Below are 12,353 nucleotides of genomic sequence, written 5' to 3' on the forward strand. Positions count from 1 at the left end.
AAACACACGATAAACTTAATTATTTTTTATTTATTTTTTTTAAAAATAAATCTATCTTTATTTTTTTTAATATTATTATATTTTAATATAATTATAAAAATAATATTTTATTTTAACTTAATTTTTTATTTATTTTTTATTTTTTTCCTCTTATTTTCTTTCCCACGTTCAAACAAAGTGTTAATCATCGAAATGTGCAACCATCGAATTCTATGTGATGCTTCATAGGTTAAAACCCAGTCTCCATCTATGAACGACCCCAATGGCAACGTTTGAGAGATAAATAGACCTGTCGTAGACTCGTAGCTAGTAGGTTCCCCGTTTCTCCTCAGAACCTCCGCTGGCTAAAGAAAATTGCATTAAAAAAAGGAAAACTAAAAAATAAAAAAAATAAAAACACGCACCATATTATTCGCATTTCGCACATATATTATTCTCTACTATTGAAAATTTTCTCTCTCTTTTTCTTTCTTTCCATATTATACTAGTGTTCTTGGTTGTTGGTGCAAAAACTGTCTCACACACAGAAAGAAAGAAAGAGAGCGCGAGCCTCCATTCTTCTCTTTCTTCCGGCTTTAGGGTTTTCTATTCTCTCCAATGGCCGCTTCTTCCATTCTCAGATCTGCGCTCCTCTCTCCCTCCGATCGCGTCAAGGTCTCTCTCTTCTCCGTCTTCGACCTTCTTAACGTTCCGTTTCCTTCATTTTCTTCGGTTGTCTGTTTTTCCTGCTTTTTCTCAGGAAACGGGGCGGGAAACTTTTTTTGTTTTGACTTTTAGTTAAACTTAATTTGAAATTCGCTTGCCTCTGATTAAGAAGAAAACAGAGGAGAAGGAAAAGTAGCTGCAGCTTTTTATTTCGTGTTTAATTTTTATTTTCTGCGTGGTGTTCCGCTTGTGATTATGAGAGATGTTGAAGAAATTTATGCTGTTGACTCCTGGATTGTAACCATGACAGTGCTTTGTTTTCAATGCTTTGAATGATTTACAGTTTACACTGAAAGCTGGTATCTGATATTTTCTTTTGTCTTTTTCCTCTTTGCTTGAGCTGATGTCTATTCAGAACTTTTTTTTTGTTTAAATTTAAAAAAATGTGTAATAATAATTATTACAAAGATAAGATGATTCTTTGAGCCGACTCTTTTTTAAACGATTAGTGCAGATCAGTTTTCTGCTGTTGAGTTTTTTATTTTGGTGGAAGTGACTGAGTGACTCCAGTTGAGCTGATTCGGTAAAGAAATGAGCCTAATTTTTTGTTTGATCTCAGGTACTGAAAACTTCATAGGAGTTTAAGCACTAAATGAGATAGTTCATGACTTCAAGTTAGATACACAGCATAGTGTCGCTAATGTTAACAGGAATATTATTACCAATCATAGTGCTAATAAGTCGAATATAGTAGTAAAGCTCAACTTGGACTCATGAGCTATGACACTTTATATTGAAATCTTTATGAATCAAGTTGAATATAACTTATGAGCTGGGTTAATTCCCTGCCAAGTGCTTTCCCTCTAATTGTTTAGAAGCTTAGAGATCATTTTGACTTGTTTTGTGCAATTTCGGTTGATAATTTTTCATTTTGCTACCAAAATGCCTTCTTAGTTTCATCTTCTTGTCACTTAATTGGCCATCTTGTTGACAGAAGTTTGAGAACATAAGGAACGGTGACGTTTTTATAATTATTAAGGAAAGCATCCAGTGGAAGATAACAAGCATATAATGCAAACCAAGAACACTTTTCTTTTCCTCTGATAATGTCAGGGATACTGCATTCCATGTGTGAATGTATATTTACTGTATTTTCTCAGTAAAACAGTTGATTAATGTATCTCTACGTGTGATTCAGGTTTCAGGCAATGTTTCCTTTTGCAATTTAAAGGCGAACAAGTTACAGAATGGAATATTTGGAACTTCAATTCCATGTGAATCTATAGTGTTACAGTTGAGTGGCTTGAACTTTTCACTTAGGGCTCTTCTTTTTTCTCCTTTCCCCCTTTCTGGTCCTTCAGTAGTATGTAGTTTTGCTATTTGTGATCCTGATGTATTGTTATTTCCACAGAAACTGCAATGCCCGAAGTCTCCAGCCTATCAAAGCAACAGCAACTGAAATCCCTCTTCCCGTACAGAGTAAGAATATGGCAATTGTAAGTGTGTAGAATAGAGTAATTATCATGCAATTTCTTGATTCTTACTTGGCTTTGGTCTGTTTAGAATCAAGGAGCTCTGGGAAGATAAGAGTTGGGATTAATGGTAAGTTTCTTGTGATGAAGGTTCTCTTTTTATTTTTCTTGCATTTGCTTGCAGACACCTCCAATATTGAATATAAAATTTTTGCATTGGTGATAGTCTTAAGCTTTGTCTTCCACAATACGTTTATAAGGAAACTATATGGGAGTCTTGACAATCTATTGCCTTTCTTTTTGATATGTTGTTATATCAATTGCAGACATAGGATTTGCTCAACCTGTATATTCAAAGGAGCTGCTGTCATATATGAGAATGACATTTTTCAAAAACTACTTATAATCTTTTCAACTTTTGAATTGCTTTAGATGAAAATGGTGGCTATTTTGATGACTTACATTTGATAAAATCTGTCTGGTCCTATTCAACATCATAGGATCCAGTTGAACACAAACAGACAGTTTATGTGAAATCCTGATAAAAATGTGTTCAACTCATTTCCATGTTAATAATATGAAACAGCAGTTGAATATGATCTTCAACTTATGATCTAGAGTACTCAAGAACTAGCAAATCATTTGTCTGAACATGAAAAAAGTATTCTGATTTGTTATTTAGACGGTTTAGTAGCTGACAATAATCGGGTTAAAGAGCATGGTTAAGATTCCTTAAATTGTATTTGTGTTTTTTGGTGTATTTGGAGTTGTGCCATTTGTTCTTTTATTATTTATTGTCATCATTCCATTTGGTGTTCTAGATTTTCATGAGAGCATAATCCTTGAGTGCTTAAACCTCAAGTTTTGGGCTGGTTTACTTTATTGTTTTGGGTTAATACAACTACTTTAAAGTTTTATTTGCTTTTCAAGAGACTGCTTTTATTTTAAATAGTGCTTAAAATGGCATGTACTTTGTTTTAAAACACGGAGCACACTCTTAGCATGCAATGCATTCTGAAGAGAATATACGCATCTTTGTGCTGAATTGTGCAGGTTTTGGTAGAATTGGAAGATTGGTATTACGTATAGCTACTTCGAGGGATGATATTGATGTCGTAGCAATTAATGATCCTTTCATTGATGCTAAATATATGGTATGTATGTTCAATTATCTTATGGTTTTGCTCATGATCAAAATTAGGTGGTTCCACATATATAATATATGATATATGATATTGATGTCGTAACAAGTATACTCTCTTGATTACTGAAGTTTTCGAAAAGTTTCAAAAATACTTTTAAACTTGTTTTAATTGTCTCTAGTGTTTCAAATATGTTTCAAGTATACTTTTGGGTTAACATCCACCAACGAAGATGCTGATGTGACAATTGTATGCTGATATGTCACTGATGTGTGGCAACACTCGGATGATGTGCTCAGATGACTTGTCAGTGACATGTCAACGTAGGATTGTTACGCTATATGATGTCCAAACCAGGGATATGATTGTAACAGATTGAAACGCTAGGAATAAAATTGAAACCAAATGTTAAGGATAAAATTGAAATAAAATATAAAAGATGAGGGGAAAATAGTATTTACTACTCAGTAAATGTTTTATAAATAAAAGTCATATTGTTAACATCCTCAATAAATGAGTTTTATTAAAAAAAATTTGATTTTCATATTCTTATTAGTAAATTCTACATAAATATTTTTAAAAGTATTCGAGTTATTTTTATATAATAAAAATGATACATTTGAAAAACTATTTTACTAAATAAGTATATGTGGTGTTTATAATAATTTTTACTTTTAATAAAAAATGTCAGTGTTAAAGTGAGTCTCAACCAAAGTGATGCACTTTGCATTTACCGAATAGCAAGGTTCTGTAAACCGGACTGGTCATCAAACTGGTATAGTTATTGGTTTACTGGTTCAATCGGTTTAATTGTGGTTCAACCGGAATAATCATTTTATAATAAAATAATAAATAAAATATAAATAAACACACTAATGAATAGATAAGTTCATAACAAGTGCCAATGCTTACACATAGACACATTCAATTAGCACAGCATAGAACAAGTGCCAATGAATTACAATTAAGATTAGTGTTAGTAGACAAATGTATAGTTTCTACAATGTTCTCCCCAACCTTGACTCCTCCAATTACATGTATAGACTCTTTAAGAACAACAGCAAAATCAATCACCAAGTGCATGCCTGCCTCTACAAGGTGAATGGATAAGTTCATAATAGTGCAAAATCAGTCACAGGTTGTTACTAGGAAAGAAAATAGTGCTAGTATTTAACAGATCAGCAAAGTTAAAATTGAAGGTAATAAAAAGGTTGAACTCACAATTTCTCATTCAACACAACTATTGAGTGGCAGCCTCGCCTTGTATTTATGTCTAATATTTTGGTCCATGAATGTTCCCTAGGGTCAAATCTTTCAGCAGACCTAAAATTGTTAAGAAGGATCATTCTACAAATACAGAAGGAAAATATAATATCTATTATTGATATGATGGAAGAAGCATAAATGAATCCAAAATCTTAATTCAAATAATCAACTCCACTATATCCACTAGTAGCATGAGGTGCACCATTGAGTTCTACAACAGCAACAACAAATCTCTAGAAATACAACAGATTACAAATGACCTTTTAATTGAGTGATACATAATGGAGTTTGAGTAGTGATAGGTAGAGTCATCATCAAGCAGTGACAGAGCAAAGCTAATCAACCAAAAACGAGTTTGAGCACTGAGCAGAGCAACCATTACCTTCGCTGAGTGAGGGCAATGAGCAAAGTTTGAGGAAGAGCAATTGAATGTGACGGACGACGGCGACCTAGCGACGACCACGACGACGGACGACGGACGAAGAGGGAAAAACAGGTCCTGCGGATACGAACGTTGGCGATTGGCAAATCTGGGCAGGGGTTTGAGGCTTCGAGAATGATGAGATGAATGGTGATGGGTTCGAGACCCTGAGGGACAAGCATGACGGACGACTTGATAGACGACAACGAGGGATGGCGGACAAAGCTCGACTGAGCAGTATGAGGGGTTGGAGCACGACGAAGGAGCTGGCGACTGGCGAATGAGGAGGGGCTGGAGCACCACGAACAGACAAAGATCTTGAGCGCGATGGGCGGCGACAATGAGGAGAATGGCGGCAGCGGTGGTGGTAGAGGAAGCTGGGGTTTCCTTTGAGGGAGATGTTCTTTATTTTTGAGAAACTTTGAATGATGAGAGAAGAGGGAAGACCAAACCTGCTTCAATGTTCCCTTTTTTCTAAAAATAACTAAACGATGTCATTTTTGGAAAACCGGCCGGGTCCCAGTTTGGTTCAGCTATTCATTGGTTCTCAAGCGGTTTTTGATTTAGCAGTTTCGTTAGCTGAACCGAATTATAATTGCTTCCGGTTCATAATCAAACCGGTCTGACCGGTTGGTCCGGTCTGGTTTTCAAAACCATGCTAAGTAGTAAATACTATTTTTGTCTTCATGTTTAGGGGTGTATACAGATCAGATCAGATTGGGTCCAATTGCTTTTCAACTATATCTAATCCGATCCACACTCAACTTCGGATCGGATTGAATATTTGCGTGTTTGCGGCTCGCTTCGATCCGATCCGCAATCAAATATTGGATATGATTGGCAGAGAAAGAAGGATTTCTAACCTTTTTCCCCAAAAAGAGTAAAAAAATGTTTTTTCTTTACTCTTTTTAATCTATTTACTTTAAAAAAATTAACCAATATTTTCTTAAATAAATGAAATAAAATAACTAAACGTATGAATAATAATTAACTTTTTTGGTTTTCATTGTCTTAACAATAACAATTAAAATTGTCTAGCATTCCATCAACAAGAATCAACAAGTAATAATATAAGTTTTTACATTCAAACATTCCAAGTGTACAACACAAATAGGAAATTACACCAAATTTTTAATATCTATTTTTAGGGAAAAGCTCTATATCCATGTAAAAAATACATGGATGTTATCCAAGTAACTTCCTCCTCACACGCATTCCCCCATCCCACAGTCGTTTGTTATGCATGCGCCTCATATAATGTATCGCGTTTTCGTTCTTCTTCTTCTCTGTTCGCGTTTTTCTTCTTCTTCTTCTTCTTCTTCAACCTAATAAAATTCATTGTTCTTCTCTGTTCGCATTTTTCTTCTCTGCTCACATTTTTCATTATTGATCTGCATTGAATTCAACGTGATAAGCTTCGTCATTCTTCTTCTTCTTCGTTTTTTTCTTCGATCTACACTTCTGAATGGAAACAATGAATGATTCAACTTCAAATCAGTTGAATGAGGTTATTACGTTGCTGCATGCTATCAGAATAATCTTAAACATTGAACAAAGTAAAAGGATGTCACTGAACCCAACAACATTCATTTGGTGAACCGAAATCACAAAGGCCACCGAACCGAACAATGTACATGTGGTGAATAAATGGTGATCAACTTTCAATCAACAAGAATAGTATTTCTCCTCCTCTTCTTCCTCCTCCTTCTTCTTTCAAATTCTTCTTCTTCAACCTAATAAAATTTGTCATTTTTCTCTATTCGCGTTTTTATTCTCTGCTCGCATTCTTCATTATTGATCTACATTGAATTCAACGTAATAAGCTCCGTTGTTCTTCTTCGTTTTCTTCTTCGATCTACACTTCTGAATGGAAACAATGAATGATTCAACTTCAAATCAGTCGAATGAGGTTATTACGTTGAGACAACTAGGGAATGATTGCTGCATGCTATCACAATAATTTTAAACATTGAACAAAGTGAAAAGAGGCCACTAAACCGAACAACATTCATTTGATGAACCGAAATCACAAAGGCCACCGAACCGAACAATGTACATGTGGTGAATAAATGGTAATCAACTTTCAATCAACAAGAATAGTATTTCTCCTCCTTTTCCTCCTCTTCCTCCTCCTCCTCCTTTCAAATTTGCGCTCGTAGGTTCTTCTTCTTCTTCAGTTTAGTGGATAGTGTAACTAGGGTTTTGAAATTGGTTGTTACTCTGTTCAGTACTTCTTTTGCATGGAGAAATACTATTCTTGTTGATTGAAAGTTGATCACCATTTATTCACCACATGTACATTGTTCGGTTCGGTGGCCTTTGTGATTTCGGTTCACTAAATGAATGTTGTTCGGTTCGGTGGCCTCTTTTTACTTTGTTCAATGTTTAAGATTATTGTGATGCGCTTCGGAAGAATAATCCAAATTGCACTCATTCGACTGATTTTGAAGTTGATTCATTCATTGTTTCAATTCAAAAGTCCAAATCGAAGAAGAAAACGAAGAAGAAGAACCACAAAGCTAATTACGTTGAAGTCAATTCAGATCCATAACGAAGAACGCGAGTAGAGAAGAAGAAGAAGAACAAGAAAGAAAACGCGAGTAGAGGAGAATGGTGAAACCTATAACGCGAGCAAAGAAAAAGAAGAAGTAACGTTTTTTCATAATGACATGGGCGCGTATTTTCACTCTCATTAATGCGCATGGCTCTATTTGGGATTGGGCCAACTTGGTTACATGGTTACATGGATGTGTAGCGCGCCTCATATTTTTATTTGTTTTTAATATTTTTTAATTATTTATTTAGATATGTGGGTTGGACATTGAGATACATCTATAAAATCCGCTATTCCGATCTTACTTATCCACGGATCGGATCGGGTAAGATCTAATAGGACTGTGGATCTCTTAATATCTGCAAATTTTGAATTGGATTCGGATAAAAATTGCTGATACAACATGTATATCTTATTTCAATTTTATCCTTTAATATTTGGTTTCAATTTTGAATTTAGTTTTAACGCACTGTCATTGTAAAGTAGTTTTATACATACATCTAATCATGTAATGCCACATCAACAAAAATAACTACTTTATACATTGACCACGTGATCGGTCATTCGAAAGAACAGATGTGATTGAACGATTGTAAAAAACGTTTTACACTGTCAGTGTATCAAAATTAAATACTTCAATTTCATCCCTAATGTTTTAGTGTTTCAATTATGCTCTTGGATTGAACAACATAGGACGTGACAATCCTAGACTGACGTGTCACTAACACCATCTGACGGTTGCAACACGTTAGTGACACGACAACATACATTTCTTTTATCAGTGACACGACAACATGCAATTCTTTTAAAAACTTCAGGGACAAAAGGAACACTTTATCTAATATATGTTTAGCATAGTATGTGTACATATGCATGTATGCGTCTCCCCCAAACATTCTAATTATTTTATTTTATTCACTAGTGTGCAAGAAATCCTATTTGGTTGCTTAAGATTTAAATTTATATTTTAGATTTCTCTATATTTGAAGCTTACGCTGTTGCCAGAGCCATCTTATCTTATGTTCCGTTTCTGCCTGATTCAATTGTGATGTTCTGCCACTTGAAGTCCACCTTGTTGCTTGGACCATCTTTTGAGAAATTGGACTGGTTGTACAGTTATAGACTTTTGTACTCCCCTCTTTACAAATTCTTTTCTTTATTGTTGTATATACTTTTTTTGGGTCAACCTTACCAGGATAAGATTGGTTTCATTTTGTAGCTATATTATTCATTTCATTTCTGCTGCTTAATTTGGTTATCTTTATAATTTTTATCTTCTCTCTCTCAGGCTTACATGTTCAAGTATGATTCTACTCATGGGCCTTTCAAGGGAACCATTAAGATTCTTGATGATTCTACTTTGGAAATAAACGGGAAGCAGGTTAAGGTTGTGAGCAAAAGGTGTGTTGAGTTAAACCTCAGAATTGAAATGGATGATATAGATGTGATTCATTCATTTACTATGTCAGTGGAGGTGTCAATGAATGACTTGCAAATTTTGATTTACCTGAGCACTTTATTTTTCTTTTCAGAGATCCAGCGGAGATCCCTTGGGGTGATTTTGGGGCTGATTTTGTTGTTGAATCTTCAGGAGTTTTCACAACAGTGGAGAAAGCTTCTTCTCATTTGAAGGTTTATATTTTCAATTACCTATGTATTTCTCTCTCCTCTCTGTTAGCTTGAAATCTTAATTTGGCTTTATCTTATTATACTGTAGGCTGGTGCAAAGAAAGTCATAATATCAGCTCCATCTGCTGACGCACCAATGTTTGTGGTAGGAGTGAATGAGAAGACATACAATACAAACATGGACATAGTTTCTAATGCAAGCTGTACTACAAATTGCCTTGCTCCTCTTGCCAAGGTAAGATTTGATATCCTGTAACGCTAAGCTTTTATCTTTCTGTATAATGAGTAAATGACGATGTTTAATGCTTTGGCTTGTAATTTAAAAGGTAAAAAGATTTAGGATTTAGAGCTTCAGGAAGCATGATTAGAAGTTTGAAAAATCTTATTGCTCGTGTGTTAAGTACTTTAGGAAAGTGGGAGGCCGCACCTAGTTGTTAAAGGGGAAGAACCACTTTCGTTAAATACAACATCAAGCATTCCATACTACCCAATGTGAAAGGGACTGACCCTAGAGAGGCGATGTCTATGACGGCTTCACTCTATTAATAATCGGTATTCACCTTACTTCAGCCTATAGTTAACTCTTTTCATAGCACCGACAACCAAGGCTCTGATATTATTGTTAAGTATCTAAGAAAAGTGGGAAAATCACATCTTGAAAGCTAGTTGTGAAAGGAAACCACTCTCTTGAAATGGCACCCCACATAGTACCCAAGTCCCTAACATTATGTGACTTCCAAACAGGGCAAGCCTGTTAGGAGGCTTTCTATCAGTGTTTTATAGACATGAAAGATGAAGTTCACTATATTCTTATTTTTGGCTGTTGGATCCAGCAGTTGTGCTTTTTATGTATACTGGGGCTTGCCCTTTGAATGTTGTAGAGAAAGGTAGTGAAAATCACAACTCACTAATTGAATCACTATCAAACCTTTTCAATACTGTCATCCTCTGCCAATATTTAAGGCATCAAACTACTGTAGAGCAGTGAACATACGGTGTATAGCGCTGATCTAATCCATTAAACCAGATGAATCCATACTCTATAGTCTAGTGACTAGTAGTAGTTTCTCTTCCTTATAAGATATCTTGTAAGGAGAGATGGAATGGAGATAAAAGCATATCAGATGATTTGGAAACTAAAATTGCTATCTAAAAAATTTAATGTGGTGTTCGCTTCTACATCCATCCTTAATTTCATTTCGCACTTTACAAAATCATGTAAAATGATTGTTTAATCATTCCTCCATCTAATCCTCAGGTGGTTCATGAGGAGTTTGGTATTGTTGAAGGTTTGATGACAACTGTACATGCAACAACAGGTCTCTTTTACATATTAGTTAATCACATCTTATTTCTTCTATATAATTATTTTTGTTTATTTAACTATGACATTATATGCTGACACGTGGCTTAATATGATTTTCATTACTGTCAATCAGCAACGCAAAAAACTGTAGATGGTCCTTCCATGAAGGATTGGCGAGGGGGAAGAGGAGCAGCTCAAAATATAATTCCAAGCTCAACTGGTGCTGCTAAGGTAAGAGGATGACGACTTTGAAGATAATGTATGCTTACAATTTTCAGTATAGGTTATGAGGTTTGGTTTGTGTTCATGAACTCAAAGGCCGTTGGAAAAGTTCTTCCTGAGTTGAATGGAAAGCTCACTGGGATGGCATTCCGTGTCCCTACCCCAAATGTTTCTGTTGTGGATTTAACTTGTCGGCTTAAAAGGAATGCTTCCTATGAAGATGTGAAAGCAGCGATAAAGTATGTTTACTAATTTGTTTTTACTCTGGCTTTTAACAATTTTTGAGTTTGGATTTTTCTCTATTCTTTTGGATTTGATTGAATTTTTGTTAAAAATTGAAGGTATGCCTCAGAGGGATCATTGAAAGGAATTCTTGGGTACACAGATGAGGATGTGGTCTCTAATGACTTTGTTGGTGACTCGAGGTAAATTTTGACTTGCTGGCTTGGATTTGGTCTTGTCTATATCCAGTTTCATTTATAAATAAAATGGAAGAGGGTTTTACATATATTCCCTTTTCAGAAGCCAGAGGCCTAAAAGCAATATCTTTGTTTTAGTCGAGACATTCGCACTTATATAAACATGTTAGATTTAATGTGCGAGACATAAAACTAAACCTTCGCATATATTCCTTTGATCTTAGATTAGAATTACTACTCAATTGGTCCCTCCACTTGTTTAATAAGGTGCTTATCCTAAATGAAAATTATTTTGAACAGGTCAAGTATTTTTGATGCTAAGGCGGGTATCGGGCTCAGTGCTTCGTTCATGAAGCTGGTTACGTGGTATGACAATGAGTGGGGGTACAGGTATGTGAATGCAACAGCTTCTATATTTGCTTTCACAATAACACACTTTTTAGAAGCAGTATTTTTTATCTATGCTAATATGCTCTTTGACTGGTTGTCTTTCAGCAACCGAGTGCTGGACCTTATAGGGCACATGGCATTGGTGGGAGCACGCAACTGATCACACAATAATCTGTTTTGGCTGTTGTCATTGATGTCGCAATTTTAGCTGGTCTTGAGTTAGGTTAAAATTTGTAGCTTGCGTAGGTCATGGGAATTTTCGGTTTTGATCCTATATTGTTTTTATAAGATGTGAGGTTAATGATCACATCATGTACACTGGTAAAATATAAAATAAAATTGAAGACATTATTATATGGGCAGTTGTACTTGTATGATGTCTTGGAAGTGGTGCAGACGAGAGCCAAGCGCAGCAAAGCCCAAGTTAAAGTTGGATTCACTAAAGTTCACAAGCAAGTTAGCTAGTTATCTTGAGTTCACAAGTTGGTTTAAATAGAATAAACGTAATCAGTACAAAAAAAAATTAGCTGAAAATTCAGGTGCAATTGACTTCACGTGAAGTTGAAAACTTGAAAACTGAGAGTTGTTAGATAAAAATTTAATCAAATAAGTTAAATTATTTAACTGCTTTTAGCAATTACGTAAAATTGACTACACTTGAATTTTTACCAAAAAACTAGCCAAGTTATGTTCCACGAATAGCGGTTTAGTTAACAAATAGCTAATAAAATAAATTATTAAAAAATGACATTCTGTAAAAATATCAAGGATAAAAAGTCTAACTTTTTATTATTAATTTCGCTAAAATAAAAGTATGCATTTTAAGGAAATGCCTTACTCAGGCTATGTCGGATCTTGATAAAGAAGTATTTGTTATCAAAATTTTC

The 12,353-nt window shown here is 34.9% G+C and overlaps 1 protein-coding gene across 1 annotated transcript; it reads left to right on the top strand.

Annotated features, from left to right (window-relative positions):
- Positions 371-11,933, top strand: LOC107613144 (glyceraldehyde-3-phosphate dehydrogenase GAPCP1, chloroplastic). Its single transcript, XM_016315002.2, has 14 exons — positions 371-654; positions 1,844-1,938; positions 2,057-2,124; positions 2,209-2,247; positions 3,171-3,271; positions 8,789-8,901; positions 9,033-9,132; positions 9,218-9,364; positions 10,388-10,448; positions 10,569-10,666; positions 10,754-10,896; positions 10,999-11,082; positions 11,377-11,466; positions 11,572-11,933. Exons 1-14 carry the CDS (start codon positions 598-600, stop codon positions 11,624-11,626), a joined length of 1,251 nt encoding a protein of 416 aa, XP_016170488.1. The 5' UTR covers positions 371-597; the 3' UTR covers positions 11,627-11,933.

This window comes from Arachis ipaensis, chromosome B08 (assembly GCF_000816755.2).
Source record: "Arachis ipaensis cultivar K30076 chromosome B08, Araip1.1, whole genome shotgun sequence".
NCBI classification, from domain to species: domain Eukaryota; kingdom Viridiplantae; phylum Streptophyta; class Magnoliopsida; order Fabales; family Fabaceae; genus Arachis; species Arachis ipaensis.

Excerpts from the sequence above, each read along its gene's own strand:
- LOC107613144 (XM_016315002.2), top strand. The coding sequence starts at position 598 with ATGGCCGCTTCTTCCATTCTCAGATCTGCGCTCCTCTCTCCCTCCGAT. Across the intron at positions 2,248-3,170 it reads GATAAGAGTTGGGATTAATG|GTTTTGGTAGAATTGGAAGA; the intron begins GTAAGTTTCTTG and ends TGAATTGTGCAG. Across the intron at positions 11,467-11,571 it reads GACAATGAGTGGGGGTACAG|CAACCGAGTGCTGGACCTTA; the intron begins GTATGTGAATGC and ends GTTGTCTTTCAG.